This window comes from Crotalus tigris, unplaced genomic scaffold (genome assembly GCF_016545835.1).
Source record: "Crotalus tigris isolate CLP2741 ecotype Arizona unplaced genomic scaffold, ASM1654583v1 scf7180000023636.1099087, whole genome shotgun sequence".
NCBI classification, from domain to species: domain Eukaryota; kingdom Metazoa; phylum Chordata; class Lepidosauria; order Squamata; family Viperidae; genus Crotalus; species Crotalus tigris.
In genome coordinates this window covers 622,609-647,500 of record NW_024100093.1, presented here as the reverse complement: position 1 = coordinate 647,500, position 24,892 = coordinate 622,609, and the positions used below count along the sequence as shown (strand labels likewise).

General features: G+C 39.8%; 1 protein-coding gene across 4 annotated transcripts in view; it reads left to right on the top strand.

Moving 5' to 3' along the window:
* Positions 1–24,892, top strand: part of LOC120297563 (muscular LMNA interacting protein) — a 73,386-nt gene that overhangs the window by 28,521 nt on the left and 19,973 nt on the right. For 3 of the 4 annotated variants that reach the window (XM_039320335.1, XM_039320333.1, XM_039320334.1), the window contains 8 exons: positions 5,315–5,683; positions 6,118–7,680; positions 11,175–11,246; positions 13,989–14,054; positions 15,797–15,880; positions 16,341–16,400; positions 21,031–21,075; positions 24,177–24,221. In XM_039320335.1, the coding sequence (XP_039176269.1) occupies positions 5,315–5,683; positions 6,118–7,680; positions 11,175–11,246; positions 13,989–14,054; positions 15,797–15,880; positions 16,341–16,400; positions 21,031–21,075; positions 24,177–24,221 (2,304 nt within the window). The remainder of the gene's footprint in view (positions 1–5,314; positions 5,684–6,117; positions 7,681–11,174; positions 11,247–13,988; positions 14,055–15,796; positions 15,881–16,340; positions 16,401–21,030; positions 21,076–24,176; positions 24,222–24,892) is intronic. The other variant, XM_039320336.1, reaches the window with a different exon arrangement.

The following is a 24,892-nucleotide window of genomic DNA, read 5'->3' as shown; positions in this document are numbered from 1 at the left end:
ACAATAACTCCCCACCCCTCTGACGACAACACACAATCAAATGAGCCACTAGATGGGCTCCATCCCACACTGGTTTCCCCAGGCTTGTTGGCAGAACCAAGTCTTCAGGGCCCTAATGGGGGCCAGTCTAATTTTTGAAGGGATGATATTCCAAAGGGAGGAAATTACTATGGAGAAGGCCCTTCTTCTGGGTCCAGCCAGATGTACCTCCTTAGGGGATGGGACCAGCAACATTCCTGCCTCACCATTCTGGTGGGTCAGGTGCAGTGGTGGGATTCAGCCAGTTCACACCAGTTTGGCAGAACTGCTAGCTAATTTTTTGTTCCCCAGGTCCAGAGTGGACTTCTGGAAGTGGCGTCCACACAGAGAACCAGTTGTTCACATATTTGAATCCCACCACTGGTCAGGTGGATGAAACCGAGAAGAGACAATCCCTCAGATAACCCAGTCCCAAGTCGTGAGGGGCTTTAAAGGTGACAATCAGCACCTTGAATTGTCATTGCAGATAGCAGCAACTTATTGAGCTTAAGAAAAGCTTGATGGACCTGGTCACTAAGAGGATATGACCCATCACAATATCATAGTACTGTAGGCTAGGCTAGGAAAGTTTTTTAAAAAGCAACCCAGAAGAAGAAAATGGTAAATTCAATATTGTTCCCAAAAGAAACTTCTTGGATCTCACCAGGTCATCACCAGAACTGAGCTCAACTCATGGAAATCTTTACATTTCTACTTTGCAATGTTAAGAGGTAGTGATGGGATTATGAGATGGGTGTACAGGAACTTCCCCAAAACCAAGGGGTTATTTCAGGATAGACCATCTAAGACAATTTACCAAATTCCTTTTGGGGCTTTCAAACCTGACCGGTTATGTGTGGTAGCAAGCTGTGGCCTAAAATGAATGGTGGTTTTTTTTTCCAGTAGTCTGGAGTAAATCTAAGCATGTACAAATCCAGCTCAATATCTAAAATTAAAATGTTCACCAGAAGAGAATACCTGTAAGGTTGATTCTAAAAACCTCAGCTATGCAAAGTAGCAGCGAGAATCTAGAAGATGAGCCGAGCCATTTAACTTTAAAGACAGAGTTACTAGTTACTTTCCTCTTTTATTTTAACGTTAAGAAATAATTCTATGGAGATTCTCAAGCATCCAGGTCATGGTTGTTCCAAAGGTGCTTTTCCAAAAGACAAATGGATTTTCTTGGTTTTTTTCCTTGAAAAATTTTGCTTCTCATTCAAGAAGCTTCTTCAATTCTGACATTCTTCAGATCTGAACAGCTTCTTAGATAAGAAGCAAAATGTTTTCAAGGAAAAAAACCAAGAAAGTCCACTTGTCTTTTGGAAAAATACCTTTGGGATCAATTAAGAACCAGTTTAGGTTGGGATTAGTATATAGGAAAGGATATCAGACTTCATTGACCATTAGCCTCTGCTTTGGTCCCTTTCTTCAGCTTCTGTTTCCAAACAATGATCCATTAGACCGGGGTAGGCAACCTTGGCTCTTTTATGACTCATGAACTTCAACTCCCAGAATTCCTGAGCCAGCCAACCACAAGTCATAAAAGAGCCAAGGTTGCCTAGCCCTGCATTAGATCATTTTAATGATTAATGTAATTTGTCGGTGAAGGAGTCCAATCCAGTGGGAACTTGGAACTCTACTTGAGTCCCAATGTATGCTGAATCTTTTACATTGCAAAATAAAAAAGGGAAGGAAGACAACCTAGCTGCTAGCTAAGATACAGGATGGCCCAGCAGAAGGCCTGGGAACTGAGTTGTGGAGAGAACAAGCAGATTCAAGGGCTGTTGGCTAAAAGAGAAAATTAAATAAGGACAAAGGTGATTGGCAGCCAAGCCCAAAACATCCAACTCTGAGGAAAAAGATCAGCTTTTCCTAAGCTTCCATCCTCCAGGTTAACATTATTCCCAGGATGAGGTGGTGCTAAAGAGGAGGAGATGTGCAGATCCCTTAATATATAAAGATGAAATCTACTTCAATCTGCCAAGAAATCTGAATGTCCCTTTTGCCCTTTTTGTTCTTATGTTATTAAAATACAACCTCCCCGAGCAACAGGAGGGATTCTTTAACAAGTGCAACATGCAGAAGAATTAAATATATCTTTCATTCTAGGATCTGTCTTGCAAGGGTACCAAGAAGGTACATGTGGTTGAAATACAACCTAAACTGCCTTTTTTTTTTTAAAAAAAAAAAGTTTTTATTGTCTTTTCCCCCCCATGCATTCAGTAATATTTGTTCAACAAGCGTGCTGTCTGAGTTTACATTCGCTAATACATATTTAATTCCTAATCCTTTATTCTTTCCTCTAGCCATTGATAAAATAAGTCCCAAGTTTGGTAATACTCCATTTCTTCTTTTTCTTTCAGTCTCATAGTCAGTCTATCCATCTCTGCGCATTCTAGTATTTTTAAAAATTATTTCTTCATCTGATGGTATTCCTTCATTTTTCGAATATTGCACGAATATATGCCACTGTTGTAACATGCAAAATCAAATATAAGCTTTGTTTGTTAGTTTATATTCACTGAAAAAATTCCATTTTCTTTCTCCATTTCAATTATTTATATTTAGGTCTTGTCGACCTCGTGGTCCTCTGTTCTCTGGTAGTTCCTTCACTCTCTTGATCAAGTTTCTCTTTCTGTTCTACTGTTTGTATAGTTGCTTCTTCTGTTTGTTTCTGATCTTTTCTCTCCTCTTGTCGATATTGCATTCCTTCATCTAAGAATGCTCGATTTCTTTCATTAAAGTCTTCTGCTTTCCAAACTGAGTCCAACTGGTATCTTGTATTATTCCAGTTGATTAAGATCCTTTCTAGCATTAACCATCTGAAATTTATGCCTTTTGCAATTAGCTTTGTAGTTAGGAAGTGATATTGTCTTCAGGTATCTCTTACTCTCTTGGGGATCTGCTTTAAAACCACAATTTCTTTATTCTTGTATTGTAATGGCTCATCTCTGACTTTTCTCAGTATTTCATCTCTTGTTGTTTTCTTTATAAATCTTACATGAACTTCTCTGCATAGTTTATATTTCCTTGCGTAGCTTGAATTCATTCGAAATATTTCATCTATCTCCATTTGCATCTTTGCTCAGTCTGCTTTCAAAGCCTCTGCCAGAAGATCAATAATCACAACTGCTATATTTTCTTCTCTGTCTTCAAGAATGTTTTGAAATCTTAAATAGTGTTCCGCTTTCTCCATTTCTAAGATCGCCACCGCTTCTTCTAGATTTTGATTTGCTTGTTCTAATTTTTCATTTTCTTGTATTAGTACTTCCATATTTGTCAATATCATCTGATTTAGTTTCCACTTTCCAAATTCTTTGTTCATTTTTAACAATCATTTGTTGGTGGACTTCAAATTGTGTCTTTATATCTGACATTTGTTTATTTAATTTATCAAAATTGCCTTTTGTCTCTTTGTGGTTTTTTTGTATTGATTCTTGAATTAATTTTAATGTAGTTTGCATCTCGTTTTGAGCAGTGCTTATTTTCTCATGCTGCAACATTGTTTCAATATATCCCTGGCTTGTTGGGCTGGATGCTCCAGCAGAGGGTACAGAGGAAGTCTTTTTCATAAGTCTGGTGAGATTTGATGCACTCATTTTTCAAGCCAACTATCTTAGGCTAAAATCCAAACTGTAAAAAGACTCAACTATTTTAGGTAAATCCAAATTCTCAAGGAGGGAAAACAAGGTAAAAAAAAAAACAAGAAGAAAAAAGGAAAAAAGGCAACTATCTTAGGCTAAAATCCAACCAAAAAAAATGAACCAATTACTTTAGGACAGATCCAATCCTCCAGTCAAATCACAGATGTGAAACACCCGTTGTCTCCAAATAATTCCTGTTTTGGTTATATCCAGAGTCAACAGACATAATTGTAGAAAGTCTTTTTTGTTACAAACTCACATAAAGGCACTTTGTTTACACCAGGTGTTATTTCAAGGTCAAACATTTTTCAAATTCTTTTATTTGTTATTACTGTAATATCTCCCTTCACCATTAGATGTCCTCATACACTGTTTTGGCAATATCTGGTTTTAAAAGATTGTTACAAAGCTTTTAAAGTTCTCTGTAAGTTATTTAGCCTAGGGACTAAATCTAAAAAAGAAAAAAAGTTTCCATGACTTATAAGTTAAGCAGTCTTTCTTTGAATCAATCTGAGTTTGATTTTTAAGCATTCTTTTGTCTTCCTTAAAATCCTTTCCCCTCCTGTAATTGCTTACTGCTTTTAACTCTCTTCTCCCCTAGTCCTTTTGGGATCTTTACTTCATAGCTTCTTTCCAATCAGGGGATCAACTTTTCTAAGTCCATAAGGAATAAAAGAACAGGCTCACCCAGTTTCAGCACGCTGTTGACAATCAGCTGTTTAGCGGAGTGCCGCAGCTCCTCACTTTTCTTCTGGCTGGTGATGACTTGGGCTGTCTGGGTTTACCAGGCAGCCTTTCTTCCATTCTTTTGGAGGGTTTCTTCAGTCTGTCTGGACCGACTGCCATCTGGTCCGGACTCCTGAAGCATCCTTCCTTCTTCATTGCCCCTCCAGGGCAATCTTCCGACCCCTTGGAGTCGCTGGGCCGAACAAAATCAGGCTAAGAAGCCAAAGCCCCAGCTTCTTCCACCCGTCTCATCAAACACCAAAATGGAAGTCTCAACCTAAACTGTCCTGAGCCACAGACAAAACTTCGCAGCTGCAAATTCTTTGTTTTGTCTGCTAGAAAATGTTTTGGTTTGAAACCTTCTTTTCTTTCATACCTATGAGACTTTATCCCAGATTTATCCCTCTGGCAATCATGGGAATCCCAGCTGTTTCCATAGCCAAGAATCCCCTTGGTTTTTGTTTTTGAAATGTTCCACGTTCTCTTCTGCCTAGCTGCATCTGTTCCTGATTTCTGCACTGTCCTGGATATTGAATGAATTATTTCTTCCAGTTTTGTCTTTTGTGTCATTCGAAAGGGACCAGAAACAGATTGTATTTTAACACCATGTCCTCTGACATACAATGCGCTTGTGAAACAGGGTAGAGCGGGTAAAAATTGAATGCATATTCCTTCAATCACTAATTCCCTCAGTTCCCCACACATACTGTACATATTTTATTTCTCTGATATTTCTTATTTGTCCCAGTCACATTTTCTGTAGGAATTTTTAATTCATTGTGCAAGGAGAGAAGCATAGCAGCACATAATACTAAGTCATCTCTCTCTCCTCTTCCTTCCTTCCTTCCTTCCTTCCTTCCTTCCTTCCTTCCTTCCTTCCTTCCCTTCCTCCCTCCCTCCCTCCCTCCCTTCATTCCTTCCTTCAGAATGAAGTAATTACTGAAACAAAGGAAGTGGAAAAGTCATCTGCCATAGGAAGGGGAAACAAGGGAACTGGTGAAGCTACCAGCTGCCCCAACGATAAGCACAAACTTTTCAATCTGCAAGAAGACAAGGCAAAGGGAGGAAAAATGGATGGGAAGGATCTTTTCAAAGCTGAGTTTGTTCTCATCACCGACTCAGATGAAGATACAAAGGCTATTTTGGGCAACGGCTACGGACATGAAAGTTCCGAGGGTTTAGCTGTGTTCCATGTGTCCAGTGGTGATGAGTGCAAAGGACAAGGGAATGTGCCACAGATGCAACAACACACTGACCTTTCCTGCAGTTCAGCCAGTCCACAGAAACCCTCTCAGGTAATGCCCAGGGTCATTGTTGAGATGGGAGGTTATGCAAATTGAATGCATAATATTTTTCCATTTCCGTACTTCAGGAAAGGAAGCATTCTGACCCATGAGTAGCTCACGCACACTCACATATACACATAAACATGAGGGGGGGAGGGAGAGGGAGGGCCTTTTTGGTTCGCTTCTTAGAGTTGTTTTCATTGTAAATGCTTTCTTATTTTTGCAAAGTCATGATACAATTGTGCAACAGCTGTGGGAAACAGATAATTTCTTTTATGCTAATAAAAATGGACGTGAATAGTTTAAAATTAAATACCAGACCTTTAACATCTCACCCTGCTTTTTAATGCTGCAAATGAAGATAGCCAGTCTCCTGGTTAAAGAACTCAGCAAATGTTACAGATTTGATTCTAATCTTTCTCCTTTTTCTTTTTCCCCTCCAGTTAACTTCTCTTCTGTCTGCTTCTGATCACCTTTCCCATAAATCACCTGCTGCTCCCTTACTTTCTCCAACTAATCTGAAAGTAGAACACGGACTGGCCGTTCCAGGCCATCAGGCTTCTTCTCACCAAGAATCTCATAGCCAGTGGCGGTCTGCAAATGGATCCTGCATCCACCAGACATCCACCTATTTCCAGTCTGCTACATCTTCCAGTTTGCCTTCCTCCGTACCGAAAATACTCCCTTCCTCATCTGAAAGCCTTGCAGATCATGCTCAATTATTCCACAATGTTCAGATTCACAAACCCGAAAAGGAATCCACCTCTTTGCCACGACCATTAAGCAAGGATTCCTCTCCTCCCTCACAGATTCTCACTTCAGCGGATGTTCCTCCAGGCTCGTCCCCTCAGGCCTATTCTCCTCTCCCTCCCAAGAAACTGGCCCCCTGGTCCCAGGTTCCCGTTCATATTACAACACACGTCTTATCACCAAGTCCCACCCAACTGCCACCTTCTCCATACGGATCCTCCTCAAATATATATGATGCAAACAGCCCCTGTAGCCAAATGTCCTTAAGTGGCAACCCACCAGTGTCTAGAGTTAAATCTCCTCTTCCAGCTAGACTTTCTCTTTTGACTGCTATTCTGAAGTCGGGGTCTTCTCCAAAAAGGCCATTTTCTCCCGTGTCTTGTCCTGCCACTTTTTCTCCCAGTTCTTTTGATTCTTCAACTCTGGCAATTGAACAGAAATTTAAAACTACCCCTCCCATTCCCAAGAAAGCTGCTTCACAGTTTTCTATCTTCAGGTCAGATTCCCCATACCAAGATGAAGGTCACTCTTCAGGGCTTTCTAGCACGCCAAGGGACAGGATGGTCTCCTCAAAGTCCAGTCCTACCCTTCAAACTTGGTCTCCATCCCCTAAAAGGACGCTTGATCCCGGGACATGTTCCCCTGACAAACTGCGTCCTTTGTCACCCACAATTTCCTCCTACAAGAAAACAGTTGTCTCCCCTCTGCTAAAACCCAAACTGACCAGTTTTTCCTTACCTCCCCATGTTTTGAGGCAAAGGGTCCTCAAAACACGAGAGCCTGAGAAGTCTACAAAAGTACGCACCTGCTCTCCCACTTTCACTGCCAAGTCCCATCCAACCCCAACCCTTGCAGTCAACAAAAGGGCCACAGTTTCTCCCACAGCACAAAAACTGTCTTACTCTGCAGCTCCTGTGCATTCTAGTAATCAGCCTAAAGAACATTTGCTACATGTCTCTGCAAAGGACCGAGGTACGAATTTGTCAACTCATTGGCCTTTTTATCACCAAGATTCACCGTCATCTACTCCTCCAAGCTGTAACATCAACTCCCCTTTGCTTCAGACAAACGCATCCCCTCTTCATTCAAACTTCAGAACTTGCCTGCCCTGCTCAAGACACAAGTCCCCAGTGATCACGCCACCCAGATCCCTGGCCAGAAAGCATTCTCCTTGCCCACAGTTGTCAAGATCAAGGGAGACTAGCTCACCGCTGTTCTTTTCCTTGCCTTCTGATTGTGAGAATAAGACTCCTCAGGTATTCTATCTGGTGGCTTCTTTCTATTCCTCTAATCCTTTTTCCCATTTCTGTTCCAGAAAAATGGCACCCAAAGAAAAGAAAATTGTAAATGTAGACATCATTGCATGTTTCGGAGAAAACAGTGGAAATGTGATAGTGAAACATTTCTCAAGCACGGATATGAACATATAACCAAAATGATTTCATCATATTTTTAGTGTGTGTATGTGTGTGTGTGGGGGGGGAAGAAATCATATATGCTAAAAAGATTTATGGTAATTTGGATATGTATGTATCTCTGTATTTGTAAAGCTTAAATTCCACATCTGATTTTCCAAATTTCCAAATTAACTCTTTTTACATGTTTGCAGCCTGAGATATTATCTTTTAGCATACTTGTAAAGTTTCAGAATAATTAAATTTCATAAACAGGCAAGTTACAGGTAGTCCTCAACTTACAACAGTTCACTTAGTGACTGTTCAAAGTTATAGTGGCACTGAAAAAAGTGACTTAGGACCATTTTTCACACTTGTGACTATTGCAGAATCCCCGTGGTCACCTGCTTTAGATCAGGGGTAGTCAACCTTGGCTCTTTTATGACTCGTGGACTTCAACTCCCACGAGTCATAAAAGAGCCAAGGTTGACTACCCCTGCTTTAGATTCAGATGTAAATGTGAAATGTAAATTGATAACTGACTCAAATTTATAATGGTTGCAGTGTCCCAGGATCACGTGATCACCTTTTATAACCTTCTGACAAATAAAGTCAATGGGGAAGCCAGATTCATTTAATAACCCTGTCACTAATTTAAGAACTGCAGTGATTCTCTTAGCAAATGTAGTGAGAAAAGTTGTAAAATGGGGCAAAACTCCCTTGACAAATTTCTCACTTAACAACATAAATTTTGGGCTCAGTTGTGGTTGTTACATTGAGGACTACCTGTATACAGAGAGTATTTCTCTTCCTTTCTCTGTTAATATTTTATTCATGAGACTCTGACAAGTCAGTCTGTGTTCATCAGTTAAAGAAAGAGCTAAGGGGGTTGTACTGGTTTAATTCATATAAGTATGCTGCACCCTCATGATCTGGAAATGGTCTTTTGATTGTTGCCTCATGTAGCACTAAGGTTCAAGTTTGCGGTAAAGGGGGGGGGTTGGTTGGAAGATCCTCTTAATCAAAAACAATGATTGCTGCGGGTAGGAATTAACTTTGATTTGTGAAAATGCTTAAAATTAACTTCAGTTAACTTCAGAAAAGGCTTAAAATTAACTTCAGTCTGTTACTGATTATAAATATTTACATATAAAATCAGATCTTCATATAAATCATAGCATACGCTAGTTTGTAATAAATCACTGCTAATAATTGCATCCTATTCGTGCATTCATCCCCATCTTTAAAGGATTGTTTTACCTTATTTTTGATCCAAATTTGCAGATACAAATGTCTCTTTCATCCACACAAACAACCCATCTCCCCTTTTTGGATAGCTCTCTCAAAAGCCACTTCAGAAATCCCTTTACTGCAATGAAGTGATTTGGCATTGACTGCTATTCCATTCCAGTATCTATTCTGCAGGTGGTTAAAGCTTCTGTTGATAAGGATGCTCAACATTGTGGACCAGGGGTCTTCCAACTTGGCCCTTTTCTGACTTGTGGACTTCAACTCCCAGAATATGCAAAAATAAAAATGATTATAAATATAAAATAGGTTAAAATTACAAAAAAACAAAACAAAACAAAACCCTGGGTTTGGATCAGGAGAAGGTGGTGCCTTCTCTATTACTGCACCAACCATCTCCAGGCAACAGCTTCTCCTTCAGGACTCCAAGCCAACCAGCACACCCACGTTTTAAAGATTATCCTGAAGGCTAAAAGAGAGGGATCTGTGGCAAGATGTTCCATAGTTTGGTTAATGTGCCAGAAAAGGCTCTTCTACTCGATCCCACCAGCTGAAATTCCTTGGCTGATGGGATCCACAGTAGGATCTAATCTTCTCCAGTTCCATACTTAGCTCATTGTCATCGGAACAGTGAAATGTCATGGTTTGGGAGAGTGATAATAATAATACTGCCTCTTGTTGCGCCTTGAACTCTTGTCTGTAAGTAATACTGCAGTTCTTCTGTGACATAATACTGTAAATGTGGCATGTCAATGGTATGGTTCTATTATCTTATATACTGTACATGTAGAAGAAAAAAAAGGAAAGGGGTCCCTGCAGATTTTACTCCGCTAGTTATAAACAACTATAGGGGGCAGTGCTTACCTCGATTTCAAGGGCCATTAAGCCAGCACTGTCTGAAGACGGTTTCCATGGTCACGTGGCCACCATGACATTACAGAGAGCTGTTTCCTCTCCACTGAAGCGGTACCTGTTTATCTACTCGCATTTGTATGCTTTCAAACTGCTAGGTGGGCAGGAGCTAGGCAAAGACGGAAGCTCTCCCATCATATTTGCAGCTTATACATGCAGAATTCCTAATTAAATCCCAGCTTTCCAACTTTATTGAAAGGGGCCCAGCAGAGTCAAAATTCTTATTCAGGGGTTAGGATGAAATGTAAGCTGGGAAGAATAATGTAAAGCAAATGCAGTTTATTGCTGATTTTAATGCTGACAAATGGCTGTACAAGGGAGATCAGTGAGCTGCCAAATCCACTTTGTCTGGTAAGACTTACTAACATTTGGTTCTGATAACTAAACTTCTTGTCATGCTGGGGAGACAAAATGGGGGATAGCAAGGGAAGCGAGGACGAGAATAGTGATGATTGAAGAGAAATTAAATTTGCATTTCAGGGCTTTACAATATGCCAGAAACAACTGAAAAGGAAGGGAGGCCCTAACTAAGGAAAGCGGGGACCACAGGAAAACATGTATGTAATTTGTTACAATAGCTTTTCAGAACACCATATTATTGTTAGGAAGAGCACAGAAGCTTATTAAAGGGTGGCCAAAAGATTCCCGCTTTTTCTGAGGGTTGAATTAAGAGTGAAATTATTCCAAGCAGTTTCTGAAATATTTTGATTGATTAATATTTTGTATTGTCTAATAAATGGAACAGTGGAAGAGCTAACGACAAGGCAAAAAAGTTGTTCCATCTTCACTGAATATCCTTTCCTTCTCAGTTTGGATATTGTACTGTTACTTGGGTAACAAGTTTGAGATTCACACGAAGATAGTTTAAGGAAAATTACTCCATAAAGGTGATCATTTCAAAGGGTCTCAATGAGCTTGTAACTAAATATGTCACCTCTATGGACAGAAAGAAAAAATGTCTCTGTGTTGACTAAAATATATGAATAGATATCTAACCTCTGGAATAAATTATGACAGGAACCCTATGATACAAATTATGGCATTAAGATGGACATGCAATACTTTAAAAAGACAGAAGATCATTTTAATGTGTAACTTTTTTTCTCCTTTATACTAAGACAGCATTCATGTTGAAGTCTTAAAGGAATTAATTTTAATACTACCACAATTTTCCTGTTTCTGATTATGATTTACAGTCATACAAGATCAATGCAAGCTACAAGACACTTGCAGCCATCCCAACAAACACACTGCTTCTAGAACAGAAGGTTAGTTGGATGCTCAGAGGTATGTGCTGGTATTAGTATTAATTTTAAAATTAAGGCCAGAAGGAGATAACTGTGGTAAAACTGTTTGCTGGTCTTTGAGGCAGCAGAAAAGCATTTTCTGCCTAGATTGCTGAGTCCTATTCAGCCACAACGCTGATGGTTATTTCTCTCCTTCCTCTTTTAATGTGAGACAAGTTAGAGAAAGCAATTGGTGTCTATGGAGATTGTCAATCATCCAGGTCATGGTTGTCCCAAAGATGCTTTTTCCAAGGGCAATTGGTCTTTCTTGTTGTTGTTTTTTCATTGAAAATATTTTGCTTCTCACCTAAGAAGCTTCTTCAGTTCTAACTGACTGGAGAGGAATGGGGGGATTCAGATGACTCTGAGGATACAGATAAACCCCCAAGTGGCCTCGACTATTCTCAGAGAACTAATGGCTGACCTGCAGAGTACTAAGGACCAGATAACTGCAAAGAATATAAATCGTTCCATTCCCCACCAGTCAGCTAGAACTGAAGAGGCTTCTTGGATGAGAAGTGAAAGTTTTTCAAAGAAAAAAAATTCAAGAAAGTCCAATTGTCTTTTTGGGGAAAAGCATCTTTGGAAAGCAATTGGTGGTTTGCCCTGCCTTAGTTTCTCTTTCACCAATCATCACCTACCAGTGTGAAAGCAACCACTCATCACTCTCCCTAACATGGGAAGGGAAGGAGAATAGGCAGATGCTTCAAACAATATAATGAGCCACCAGCCAAGTGGCCTATGGCTTCTTAGTCTAGCTATTTCTGAAATGGGTCTACTGTTCTTCTGCAAGAGGGCTGAATCTGTACCTAAAAATAGCCTATCTGGCAGATCACAGGGATGGAAGAGGGGTAAAGTGAGAAGCAGAAGGTGCCATTGATGACAAACAATTGGAAACGCATGGGCAAAATGACCCACACACCCCTCTCCCACAATAAAAGGAATAAAAGAAATCCTGCAATGTAACCAAAGGTGACAAAAATCAACAACGTGAGCTGGTAGAATTCCTCTGTCTTCCTCAGTTTGAAGGAGCCTTCCAGGCAGCGGAAGGTTTTCTAAAAGGCATTAAAACCTTATTCTACAGGCCTAGTACTTTTCAAACACTGCTAAGCCCGTGCTTATATGGCACCTGCAAAAGATTGACCCAGCACCTTGGAAAACACTGATCAGTCACTACGCAGGCATGTAATAAATAAATAATAACAATTAATCCCTCCGCAGAAGCCAGGTCTGGGATTTTCCCTGTGGCCCAACCCAAAGGAATGATGGAGGCTGTTCCCAACTTGAAGGGGCATATCTGCAACAGCCATAAGTGGTCATTAGAATCTCGGATAAATTCATCCCTGATCACATTGATAAAACATGCTAGATCATATCCAAGGCAAATAGAAAGAAAAAACTGGAAGGGTTAAATACAATTTATGCCTCTGTTAAATGCCTCTGCTTTAGTTGTGACCTGGGAAATGAGACCGAGGCAGAGACTACAACAGAAGAAATGGTTATTGGCACATATTTGTGTTGAAGTAGTGATGATGAGCTTTCACAGTGAGCTGAAGTTTAGTATAGAAAGCCTTTTTCAAACTTCAGATTGTAGGCTGATCGATACTGTACCAAATCAAGCCTTCAAATCAGCAAACCAGCAAGCAAAATGCAGCTCAACAATCACATATACGTAAATAAAGCTCTTATTTTGGTTGAAGCTGTAAAATCAGATGGATATTTAGCAGCCAAGAAACCATAATACTGCACTAGCAAGACTAATCTGGCAAGTCACCCATTATGAAAAACGTACTGCTATTTTAGGCAGTGCTAGAGGACACCATAGTTTGACTTAGTGTGTGGCATCCCCATTGTGTCTGCCTAAAATGTAGTTCATTGATCTTGTATTATGTATGGAACCAGCCACTGCAATTTGCAAAACATGATTTATGGCTTAATATATTAAGCATAAACCATAGTTCAACAAGCTTAATATAAAGTGTGAATTCATTCATTCATTAATTAACTTATTTTCATTGTGAGTTACACAATGACAACAAAGGTAGTCTATTCTACTATGTGACAAATAGTTTCCAAAGGAATCAGGAATTTGGTTGCCAGAATGGCATTTGTTGAGTATTCCTTAGACAAAAACAATATTAGGCGATTCCAGGGTTCTTAAATGTTGTGGTTACAGAACCATAAGTTGCTGTAGGTTTTAGAAAATGGTGCAACTTAATGACCATGGATGATCCAGGCAGAGTTTGAGGAACAGGTGGTAGCCATGGCCAGGAGACCCTTGGCACATTTTGTACACCAGTTGGGCCTGTTTCTAGATCAGGAGGCACTTCATGGTTGCCTCGTTCTTAGACATCTCTTCTTTGAAAAATTACAAGGTGTTTTACATGGGGCTGTCCTTGAAGAGCACTTGGAAACTTCAGATAATCTAGAATGTGTCATCACTTGTAGATTGCATCATAACTTTTTTAAATACCTATGGAACTCCTTTGGCTCCCATAGATATATGTGTGTGTTCATAAATCAGATGCTTAACCAACAAAATGAGTTGGACATGAGCTTATTTTAATTATTTAGCTTTATGCTGTTCTTTATGCATATATAATGCTTGGATAGTTGACTAGGATATGATATAAATTACTTTAGCAGAGATTATATAAGTGCATTGTTATTGTTATTCTTGTCTAATCTTGTCTTAAGCTCAGAATAATATGAATTAATCCATAGGCACTCGATGAACAAACCAAAACAGAGCTAGATGCTGAGGACAGAACTTTGGATACACATTCAGAGGTGACAATTAATTTCTCTGTGTTTAATTCATTCTTATTCGATTCATTTCATTTTGGTCATATTACTTTATCATCAAATTTCCATAATCAGAATTGAATAGGGAAATAATTGCTTCAGGCTGCACCCTGCTATGGATGTCATGGAGGTGATAACACACTGGGCTGTGTAATGCTTTGGACCTGAAAGTGAAAAAGTGCTTCAGAGAATGGATTAGTATTTTCATAGCAACTTGTGCAATGATAGCAAGTATGCAGTCCTAAGAAAAAACGCCTCCACCCCTCAACCTTCCGCCAAATCCTATAGGACTCCTTTTGTTTCACGGTGAGCTCATATGAGCACTGAAGCATCATTTGGCCTTTGAAGTGAAAGCACTGCACAGCTGTAGAAACACACAATAAATAATCTGCTTGAGTAGGAGGAGGAAGAGGAGAGTCCAAAATCAGGTTTAATTGGTTGCATCTTTTCCAATGGATACATTTTATTAAAAGGCATAAGCTTTAGTGAGCTCCAGCTGTCTTCATCAACTGCATGGATTAGCTAAAATGATGTAGGGTTTAAACTGGTATGAACTGGAGTGGGGAAGGGAAGACAAGATGCTTATGCAAATGCTGGCTGCATATGTGACGGATTGCAAGTACCTGATCAATAAGCAATTGTAATGTGTTAAAACCCATTGCGGTTGTTGGGACCTTCTGAGATGGTCTAAAATCTCTTTGTTGTACATCAGTTCAGTTACCTCTTGCTCAAGTGTGCTGCTAAAATGGATTTGATTCAAAGCAGCTATTTGAAATCTGGAATGGAGTCATGATCTCAATGATATGGGGTTCATTGGGGAGCAGTGGGCTGTGCAAACTACTAAATACTTAATAGATGAAATGGAGAAAGCACACCAACAAGGAATCTCCTGGCTTTTGTTTTTCTTGGTGGAAAACTCATATGGCAACTTGGAGAAAACCACAACAAAAACAAAGCATTTAGCTGGAAAAAAGTTGCAGTAAGAAACTAAGTCTGCAGCTTTCGAAGTGCTACACGGCACCACCCAGTCTTTATGTTTGAGAAAGGGGACCATCCAGACAAGAATGCCAACGAGATGTCCAGAGTACCAGGAGCAAAACTCTGATGGCCACTAAGCAAAAAGCAACAGAGAGACCAAAATTCTATGTGCCACCTGGTGGTCATCCAACGTTGTGCAACGCAGATCTAATTGCTGCACAAAGTGGAGCTCATCTCAGTACAGGTAGTCCTTGACTTACAACCATTTGTTGAACGACGATTCAAAGTTATAACGACACTGAAGAAAGGGACTCAGGACCATTTTTTTCCACACGTACGAACGTTGCAGCATCCCCATGGCCATGTGATCAGAATTAGGATGCTTGACAATTGGCTCCTATTTACGACGGTTGTGATGTCCCGGGATCACAGGATCACCTTTTGTGACCTTCTCACAAGGAAAGTCTGAATGGGGAAGCCGGACTCATTCAACAACCGTGTTACTAACTTAACAAAGGCAGCGCTTCACTTAACAACTGTGGTATGAAAGGTCGTAAAATGGGGCAAAACTCACTTAACAACTACCTTGCTTAGCAATGGAAATTTGGGGTTCAGTTATGGTCGTACGTCAAGGACTCCCTGTAGCTGCTGCAGCAGGTTCCATGAGATAGAGGTGGTGCTAATAGATGTTTAATCTCTGGAGTTGAGAATCGGAGAAAATTATTTTCTCTTTTTGACAAATCCCACAGATGTGCTCGCCTGCCCAACTCAGGCAACAAACGGAAGAACTTTGTGCTGCTATTGATGAAGCCTTGCAAGAGCCTTTGGCCAGGGTAAGCTAACGTCTAAAGCAGTGGTTCTCAACCTTTTTAATGCCGTGACCCCCAACCGGTTGTAAGTCGAGGACTACTCAACCGGTCGTAAGTCGAGGACTACTCAACTGGTGCAGCACCATTTGCAGAATGGGACTTTTGGTGGGCTCAGCAGGGCAGAGACAGCCTGGACAATTCCTATTGGCTTTTGAAAGCCAATAGAATTAGACTCTATTCAAGAGAGTCTATTCTATTGGCTTTCAAAAGCCAATAGAATAAAAGGGAGTAGCACAGCTAAGGAAAAGGGGGAAAAAAATGGCGGACTGCGTTGTTTGGCGACCCCTGTGAAATGGTCGTTTGACCCCAAATGGGGTCACGACCCACAGGTTGAGAACCACTGGTCTAAAGCCACTTGCTTGCTTGGGTGCTTCCTTTCACGCTCTGTAATTGAGCACCTTTTCTTCTCAATCCATTCCTACAGCGCCGATGTAATTCCTCTCCAAGTTCCCTGAAGAACATACTCGATTCAAGTACAGGCAAAGTAAGTGAATAAGAATGCTAATGAAAATTCCACACACACTCCGCAAATGTCTCGATAGTATTTTTTGTTGCTGTTGTTGAAACAGGGCTGTGAATGTGACTGTTCAAATTAAGTAGTAAAAAGTTTGATGTACATCCTAGTTTTCCAACATTCCCTCTGCTGTTGTTTTGATGCTGCGTACATCCTCATACAACTTGCCCCTATGAAATCTATCTCCCCTATAGATACAGATACAAAGTACAGTGGTAACTTATATTCCAGGCAGTCAGGCAATAGCATGAGTTGTGGGTTATCTAGTCAGAGCATCATCACCATGCTACATGTATGTGTGTCTATTTTTTATGTGTGGCTTCTGGTTACTTGGTTTAACCCTGCTGCATCAGGGATGAAGGCCTGAGAACTTCATGATGGTGGCGCTGTTGTCCCAAAATGGATCCTAGCCTGGCACCAAAGCCAATATAGACCACCAGACATGAGGAATAGCTTTTCCAGTTTCTTTTATTGGAGTACTCCAGTAAAAGGGTCTCAGCCTCAAAGGAGCCAAGACCTTGAAAAATGCACAAGCACAAATTTTACACAGTTATGACTAAGGAAGTTAACACCCTAAGAATCACACATGTTTCTTTTGATTGGATTCTTCTACTTTGCCCTCCTTCTTCATACATCACATGTTTATGTTAATAAGCTTTCTTATCAAAAGAGGTGGGTCTTTTACTATTGTAATAGGTTAGAGCAGTGTTTCCCAAACTTGACAATTTTAAGGCATGAGGACTTCAACTCCCAGAATTCTGGGAGTTGAAGTCCACATGCCTTAAAATTGTCAAGTTTGGGAAACACTGGGTTAGAGGTTACCAAAGTTTATATATCTGTGTGTCTTAGCTAGCATCCTTCTAGCAACGTTCTTGTTGCTAGGCAGTAGTGTCCCACCATTTGTTACACTCATCGCAGCTGCAACTTTCTGTGTCAGCAATTGTTTAACAAACTTTCCTAGTTCCAATCTGAGTCCTTCAGTGCCATCCCAGTGAGGTTGAGAAAAAAATGGGCAGTCATAGAATAGATAGTGGATAAATCCCATTGAAACTCAAATATTGCAAAGACTAAAGAAAACCACAGTGTGAACCTTACTCAGTGGTTATGCCAGTTCCCTAATCTTTCATTTTGCTCACTCTAATAACATAGAACAGTATTTCATTTTTTTTAAAAAAATAATATAATTTTCACTGAAGAATTTTTTTAAAAGATAAAAACAATACAAAATTAGAAAAGCGGAAAACAAGGAAGAATGACGAATAATAAAACAGAAAGAGAAAAAAAATGATAAGGAAGCATCTTCTGATCTTTTCGACAAGAGGTCTAAATCAATTTATATTTAACCCTAAGGTTACATGCGCTGCAGACAGTTTGAAAGAAATTGAATCATTTACATGAAAATAGTAGATGATGGTCTACGTCTCAAGTCGAAGGATCTAACTGGCCCTATAGAATCTTTCTTCATCACCAAAAGCATCTGGATTTGAAGTGACTTGCACGGGAAAAATCTGCACGAGATCCTCCTCTTGACCCATGATTTGTAATTAAGGATTCTGTAGGGAATCTTAATTCTCCTTGATTTATATTGAGGCATCTCCTCTTTTTGCTTGGTGGAGCAATCTCACCTAGAGGACTTGGTGATGATCCAGATGCAGTTGGATGCAGAGGTAGGTCCCTGACATGCAAGAGTAGAACCTCTTTTAATGAATTGGTGGTGCATTGAGCCAAACCTCTCTCCCTCCTTCAGCCTGATGGATCCCTCCCCCCCCCAGAATATTATGTGCATAATGTTATCAGAAATCTTCCTGGATGTACCCTCCCGTTACACCTTGGCAAGCTTCCCAGGAGTCAGGAGTGGCAGGCACAGATATTTTAAAATACTCCAGTTGGTGTGATCCCAAAGCTCTGTAGAAAAGGCTTAAGAGCATTTGGGGTAATAGGAGTTGTTGAAAACAACAGCACAAGCCTCTTAAAGCCTTGGCAGTGTGGGAGCCTTGTTGTCTCCGTCAATTCTGTCAATGTTGTTTTACACCGAAGTAACTAGGACAGGGGTAGGCAACCTCGGCTCTTTAATGACTCATGGACTTCAACTCCCAGAATTCCGGAGTCAGCATGGCTGACTCGGGAATTCTGGGAGTTGAAGTCCATGAGTCATTAAAGAGCCGAGGTTGCCTACCCCTGAACTAGGGCAAATTTCAGCATGGGCCTTTTCTTTGACTATTTATGTGGATCATTTCTACTGGTATATACAGGTAGTCCTTGACTTACAACAGCTCATTTACTGACCATCCAAAGTTACAACAGCCCTGAAAAGGGTGACTTATGGCCATTTTTCATAGTTGTGACCTTTGCAGCATCCCCATAGTGATGTAATCAAAATTCAGATGCTTGGCGACTGGTTCATATTTATGACGGTTGCAGTGCCCCTCCCGGGGTCGTGTGATCCCCTTTTGCGACCTTCTGACAAGCAAAATCAATGGGGAAGCCAGATTCACCTAACAACTGTGTTGCTAACTTGACAATTGCAGCAAGAAAGGTCGTAAAATGGGGCAAAACTCATTTAACAAATGTCTCAGTGAGCAGCAAGAATTTGGGGCTCAGTTGTGATCATAAGTCTACTTGTATAGCATGATTTTTTTTTTTTCAGTTGTAGTCCTTAGGTTTCAAATGATCCTTCAGTGCTAAGCTCTGAATTGTCCTGATCACAGAGTTTTGTATTTCACTGTGTGTGTGTGTGTGTGTGTGTGTGTGTGTGTGTGTGTGTGTCTTCTCCCCTGTACAGGTAATGCTTGACCTATACTATAATTGAGCCCAAAATTTCTGCTGTTAAGTGAGACATTTCTTGAGTGAATTTTGCCCCATTTTACAACCTTTCTTGCCTCAGTTGTTAAGTGAATCAGTGCAATTGATAAAATTAGTAACCCAGCTGTAAATGAAACTGGCTTCCCAGTTGGCTTTGCTTGTCAGAAGGCAATCACAGGACCCTAGAACATGGCAACTGTCATAAATACTGTAAATGCTAGTTACCAACCATCTGAGTGTAATTCAGGTGACCATGGGGATGCTTCAAGGGTCATAAGTGTGAAAAATGGTTATAAGTCATTTTGTTCAGTGCCATTGTAACTTTGAACGGTTGCTAGACGAACTGTTGCAACTCAAGGGCTACTTGTATTGGCATTCTCACCACCTTCCTTTACAAAGCCAGGGAATCCTCCTTCTACTAGCCTTTTTATTTCTGTCAGGGGTTCTCAACCTTGGCAACTTTAAGACTTGTGGACTTCAACTCCCAGAATTCCTCAGCCAGCAAAGCTGGCTGAGGAATTCTGGAAATTGTAGTCCACAAGTCTTAAAGTTGCCAAGGTTGAGAACCCCTGCTAGCTTTTTATCAGCCTCTGACACCTGATCAATATGTAGACTGTGTGGGCTATAAGCAGGTGGTTATTTTGCAACTAAGGACATTTCTGGGTTCAGCTCTAATAGGTTGGAATCCAGTTCATCAGCCTCAGATTCCATTCTGACTGCTTCTCTGGCTTTGTCTATTACAGTTAAATCCTTATCAGAGGATGAGACCTTGTCAAAATCACAGTCAAATAAGATATGGTACTTATCAGTTGTTGATTTAAAAGGCAGGGTAGGCTTACATGCCTTTTTTGTTTTGTTTTGTTTTTTTTGTAACTTGGAAAGTCCTGTTTTTCGGAGACTTATTTTCTTTCAGTTGTTCAGAGGTTTTCCTATAATGAGTTTTGGTGCAGCCCTTTGTAGCTAGTTGCCTTTGTCCCGTTACTATTCTTACCTCCTCTGGATATGTTGGTGTTTTGGCTTCTTAGCATTCTTAGTAAAACTCATAAAACTTTAAAAACAACATAATAGTCAGATGAGGATAAGAGAAAATGGGTTAAATGGTGAATTAAGGGATAGGCTTGTTCAAGCACAGTGTATTCTTTCATGTCTCTGATTCAATGCACAGCTTCCTTGATAATGGTAATGGTAATGATAACAACAACAACAACATTGGAAGGGACCTTAGAGGTCATCTAGTCCAACCCCTTGCTCAGGCAGAAAACCCTATACCATTTCAGACAAATGGCTGTCCAGTCTCTTCTTAAAAACTTCCAGTGTTGGAGCATTCACAGCTTCTGGAGGCAGGTTGTTCCACTGATTAGTTGTTCTAACTGTCAGGAAATTTCTCCTTATTCCTTGCTTCTCTCTTTGGTTAGTTTCCATCTGTTGCTTCTTGTCCTGCCTTCAGGTGCTTTGGAGAATAGCTTGCCTCCCTTTTCTTTGAGGCAATCCCTGAGATATTGGAACACTGCTATCATGTCCCTCCTCGTCTTTCTCTTCATTAGACTAGACATAGCCAATTCCAGCAACCGTTCCTTTGTTTTAGCCTCCAGTCTTCTAATCATCTTTGTTGCTCTTCTCTGTACTCTTTCTAGAGTCTCGACATCTTTTTTACTGTCTTTTACTTACTGTCTTTGCTGTTGGTGGGAATGGAAAACATATTCCAGCAGTGCCCAAATGTACTGTAACAATTCAGCAAAAAAAAGTTTTCTGCACAATGCCAAACTGTTCTAACATGATGTGGTTGGATTCCTTGCAGATGTCTACTGCTCCACAGAGGCCAGCTGGTCGGGAAACCAAATATGTAAGTATCTTCATAATGTGGTCTTCACATCTGTTTTGAATAGCAGAACTGCCACCTTTGAGAGGACTTCTGAGCAAGTATAGAGAACTCTGCCTCCAATGTTTGAATAATTAGTCTCCAAAACACTGTGGTTTAGTCTGAAACCTTTCAGAGCTGAGAATAGCATTGTTTTCTCTTTCTCTTTTCATTCTGAATCAAGTACTGATCAAAGCATCTTGTGATTTGGTTAGAAGCAAGGATGCTGCATTCAAATTGACATTGTGAGTTAGGATTGCAATAATTTTTTGCATCTATCAGATTGGATGACAGAAATCCATCTCCGAGGAATGAAGAACCTGTACATTTTGCAAAGCTTTTGGATTTTATTCATCTCTATCCCAGCAGCTGGCATCATAAATTTCCGTGGAGGAGACATGTTCAAAGAAAGTTGGATTTTCTTCCACTTAATTTTAATAAAAGGATTGTAACTGCATTTTCCCCTTGTATCAATAACAAACTGCTGAAAAACAAGGTGGAAAAAAATCAATATAAATAAATAAATTTTAAATGTTTTAAATGTTTTGCATCACAGACCCAGTAATGCTCATTTTATATTAAAGCTTTGTGTAGAAAGTTTACTTAGTAAGTGATTAATAGGTAGGAGCTAAGAGAAACTCTAGGAAGAAGCCATTTGTGATAATGCTGTCTCCTGTAATCATCAGGAGCCAATGTGAGTAACAAGAAAGTGAAGAGAAAAGAATGTAGAATGTCATAATGACTATTGTATTGATTAAATGTCATCAAATCAATATCGACTCTTACCAACTTTTTCCAGGATGACATAATGGTGATAAACATTCCCAAATCCATCTTTAGTTCATACTTCTGTCCAATATGATTAATATTCATCTGTGTCCCTATGCTTATTTCCAAGAAATATACCGTAATTAATCAACAGTCTAGCAAGATAGTTTTATTGGAGAAAGATACAGAACTATTGATTCCTTTGTCATCTAGCTAAGCACTCGAGTGCTTATGGTGAGGTGAGTTAAAACAGAAAACCATATCTCTTGTAGGTTTTCCTATTGAATGACCACTCTTTTGTGATTGTTCAAAATTATAACAGCACTTAACAAGGAGATTTATGACTGGCCCTCATAACCGTGATCATTGCAGCATCCCTGTGGTTCCATAATTGCAATTTGGGCAATCATGGTGTGCAGTTGCAATGGTCGCAGTGTATCACAATCACAAGACTGCCATTTGCAAACTTTGCTGCTGGCTTCTGACAAGCAAAGTCAGGGAAGAATGCAAATGATGATCTTGCAACATTGTGCTTAATAACCATGCAGAATTCACTTAATGTTGACAACTAGAACTGCCACAACTGTCATTGTGAGTTGGTGTGATCACGTGATGTCACATTTTATGACCAGGTTGCTTAGAAGTGGTGTTGCCAGTCCCAATTACCACCGTTAAGCGAAGACTATCTATATTTCAAGATAGGATAAGGATCCATGATTAGGTAACATGCGAAAATCCAGCATACTCAGGTTATTAATTTTATAACAAGACTTCTTATTCATATCTTTACACCAAATGTGATTTGTACCACCCTTCAAGCAGTGGGCACTCTCAAAACAGAGGGACTTCTGTTGTAAAATGAACCTCATAGTCATTTATAATTGATTTTTCTGATGGACAGCTCCAAAGAGCAACAATGAACAGCTGATTTGTTTTTTTCTGTATTGCTTAGTCAATAAAAGAGAGAACAGAGAAATAACAAATTTTCATCTGCTTATGTTATGCTGGTCCCCTATAATCAGTTATTGGTATAGAAGTGATTATTCCGTCACTCTGCTGAAATTTTGTCACTATCATTGTGCAAGACATACACAATTGTAGGTTATTTGATTATAAATATGGGGGACTTCCAATTTTGCATGGTAGTGACCAGTCATGGGCTTGCGGATTCTTCATACCCCTGCAGCTAATTTCACCCTGCCTGGGACCCTAAATGGGTCTAAGTCGCCCCAGAGAGGCGACGAAGAAAGAAGAATTCTCCAGCGATTCTGGAATGGCGGTGGCCATTCTGTTCAACTTGGGGAAAGCCTTCTAACCTGACAGAAGAAAGGCTGGCCATATTGCATTGACCAGCCCAAGCTACCAGCAACTGAAGTCCAAAAGCACTAACCAGCACAACTGTGAACAGCGTGCTTGAAACTGGATGAGGAATTCGATCTTCTCTTTTTTATTTTACATTTAATTTCCTGGAAAAGATCCCCAAGAAGCAAAATACCTCCAAAAGGGAAGGAGGGGAATTTCCGCCCCACCCTTATACCAACGGAAGCAGCGAATTAATCTTTTTATGAAGGATCAAAATATATGGAAGTGAAATAAATATAAAACCTGAAACCTAAAACTTAAATCTGGATAAATCTAAACTTGTTTGAATGGTTAAGACTCTCATTCTAAAGATAATTGTTCATTTTGGAAATTGAAAAACAAATAGTTGCTGACACCTAGTGGCAGATGAAGACTATGACAGCTATGACTTTAATATAAGACTTGGCAAAATCTGGGAAAAGTTAATCTGTGTTTGTGACCTTCAAAGCTTTAACAACAAAAAACAGCTGTGACAAAAAAAAGACAATAAATCTGGGCTGCAGACAAAGAGAGAATTATAAATTTTTGATTATAAATATGGACGTTTCTATCAAATAGGTCTCATCTCTGGTATGTCTACAATCTAAAGGCATTGCAGTGAATACTTTAGATTGTTAGTGGGCATACTTTTTCTTTTTAGCATCTTTTCCTCTTTGCTTACATCTGAAGTGGTTCTACAATATGGTGATGATTTTTGTTTGTTTATATTAAAATAGGAAAGAAAGAACATCTGGCCCCTCAGTTCATTTTCTGCTTGAAAGTCATCCTGTTTGGAGGGTTTTTCTCAAGACAAAAAAAAAAATGCTCAAACCGAGTCAAAACAAAATGAAAATACAAAGATGGGCACAGAAATGTATACTAATGAATCTTCTCTTCTTACGTAATATAAGTATTTCTCCCTGATATAAATGGAAGATTCTTTTTGTTGAACTAATATTGTAAATATTTTGTTTCAGGCCAACCTCTATTTAACGGCTCCTGCAGTGACTGAGACACAAAAGGTACGTTTCTGAATGCCTCCTATCCTCTTCAGAATATTAATTAGATCGACTGACCATGAATCACTTTCTCAGACTCCATGTGATTTGAATAAAAATTCCACATAAATACAAAACTGTGGGTGACACAACAACAAAGATGTAGCATCAAAGCAGGCAGGAAGAATTATGATTTTGAAAAAGTTCTGGGGACTTATTTCCCTTAATATCATAACTGCCTTAAGAAAGAATGCTCCAAGTCAAGAGGAATTGAAATAATTTAGCTCTGCTAGTAGCTATATGTCTGGCTATATGTGTAGGGTCATCCCTAATTAAGAAGAGACTGGACAGCCACTTGTCCAGAATGGTATAGGATCTTCTACTTGAGCAGGGGGGCGGTTGAACTAGAAGACCTCCAAGATCCCTTCCAGCTCTGTTATTCTGTATTATCCTCAGTTACGTGAAGCTCTCAATTTTTAATGTGTGCTAAGGCTTCAAAAATCTAAGGGATTGGTTTGGACAAAACTCAGCAGCACTTTTTTGTGAGGCTGCTGATAAAAACAGGATTGCCAACATGATCGCCAACGTCCGATAACGGATATGGCACAAGAAGAAGAAACTAAGAACTGTACTAGTTTGGCTCCAATAGAGCACTGCACTCTTTAGACATTTTTGTGCTGAAATCCAATTCTAGT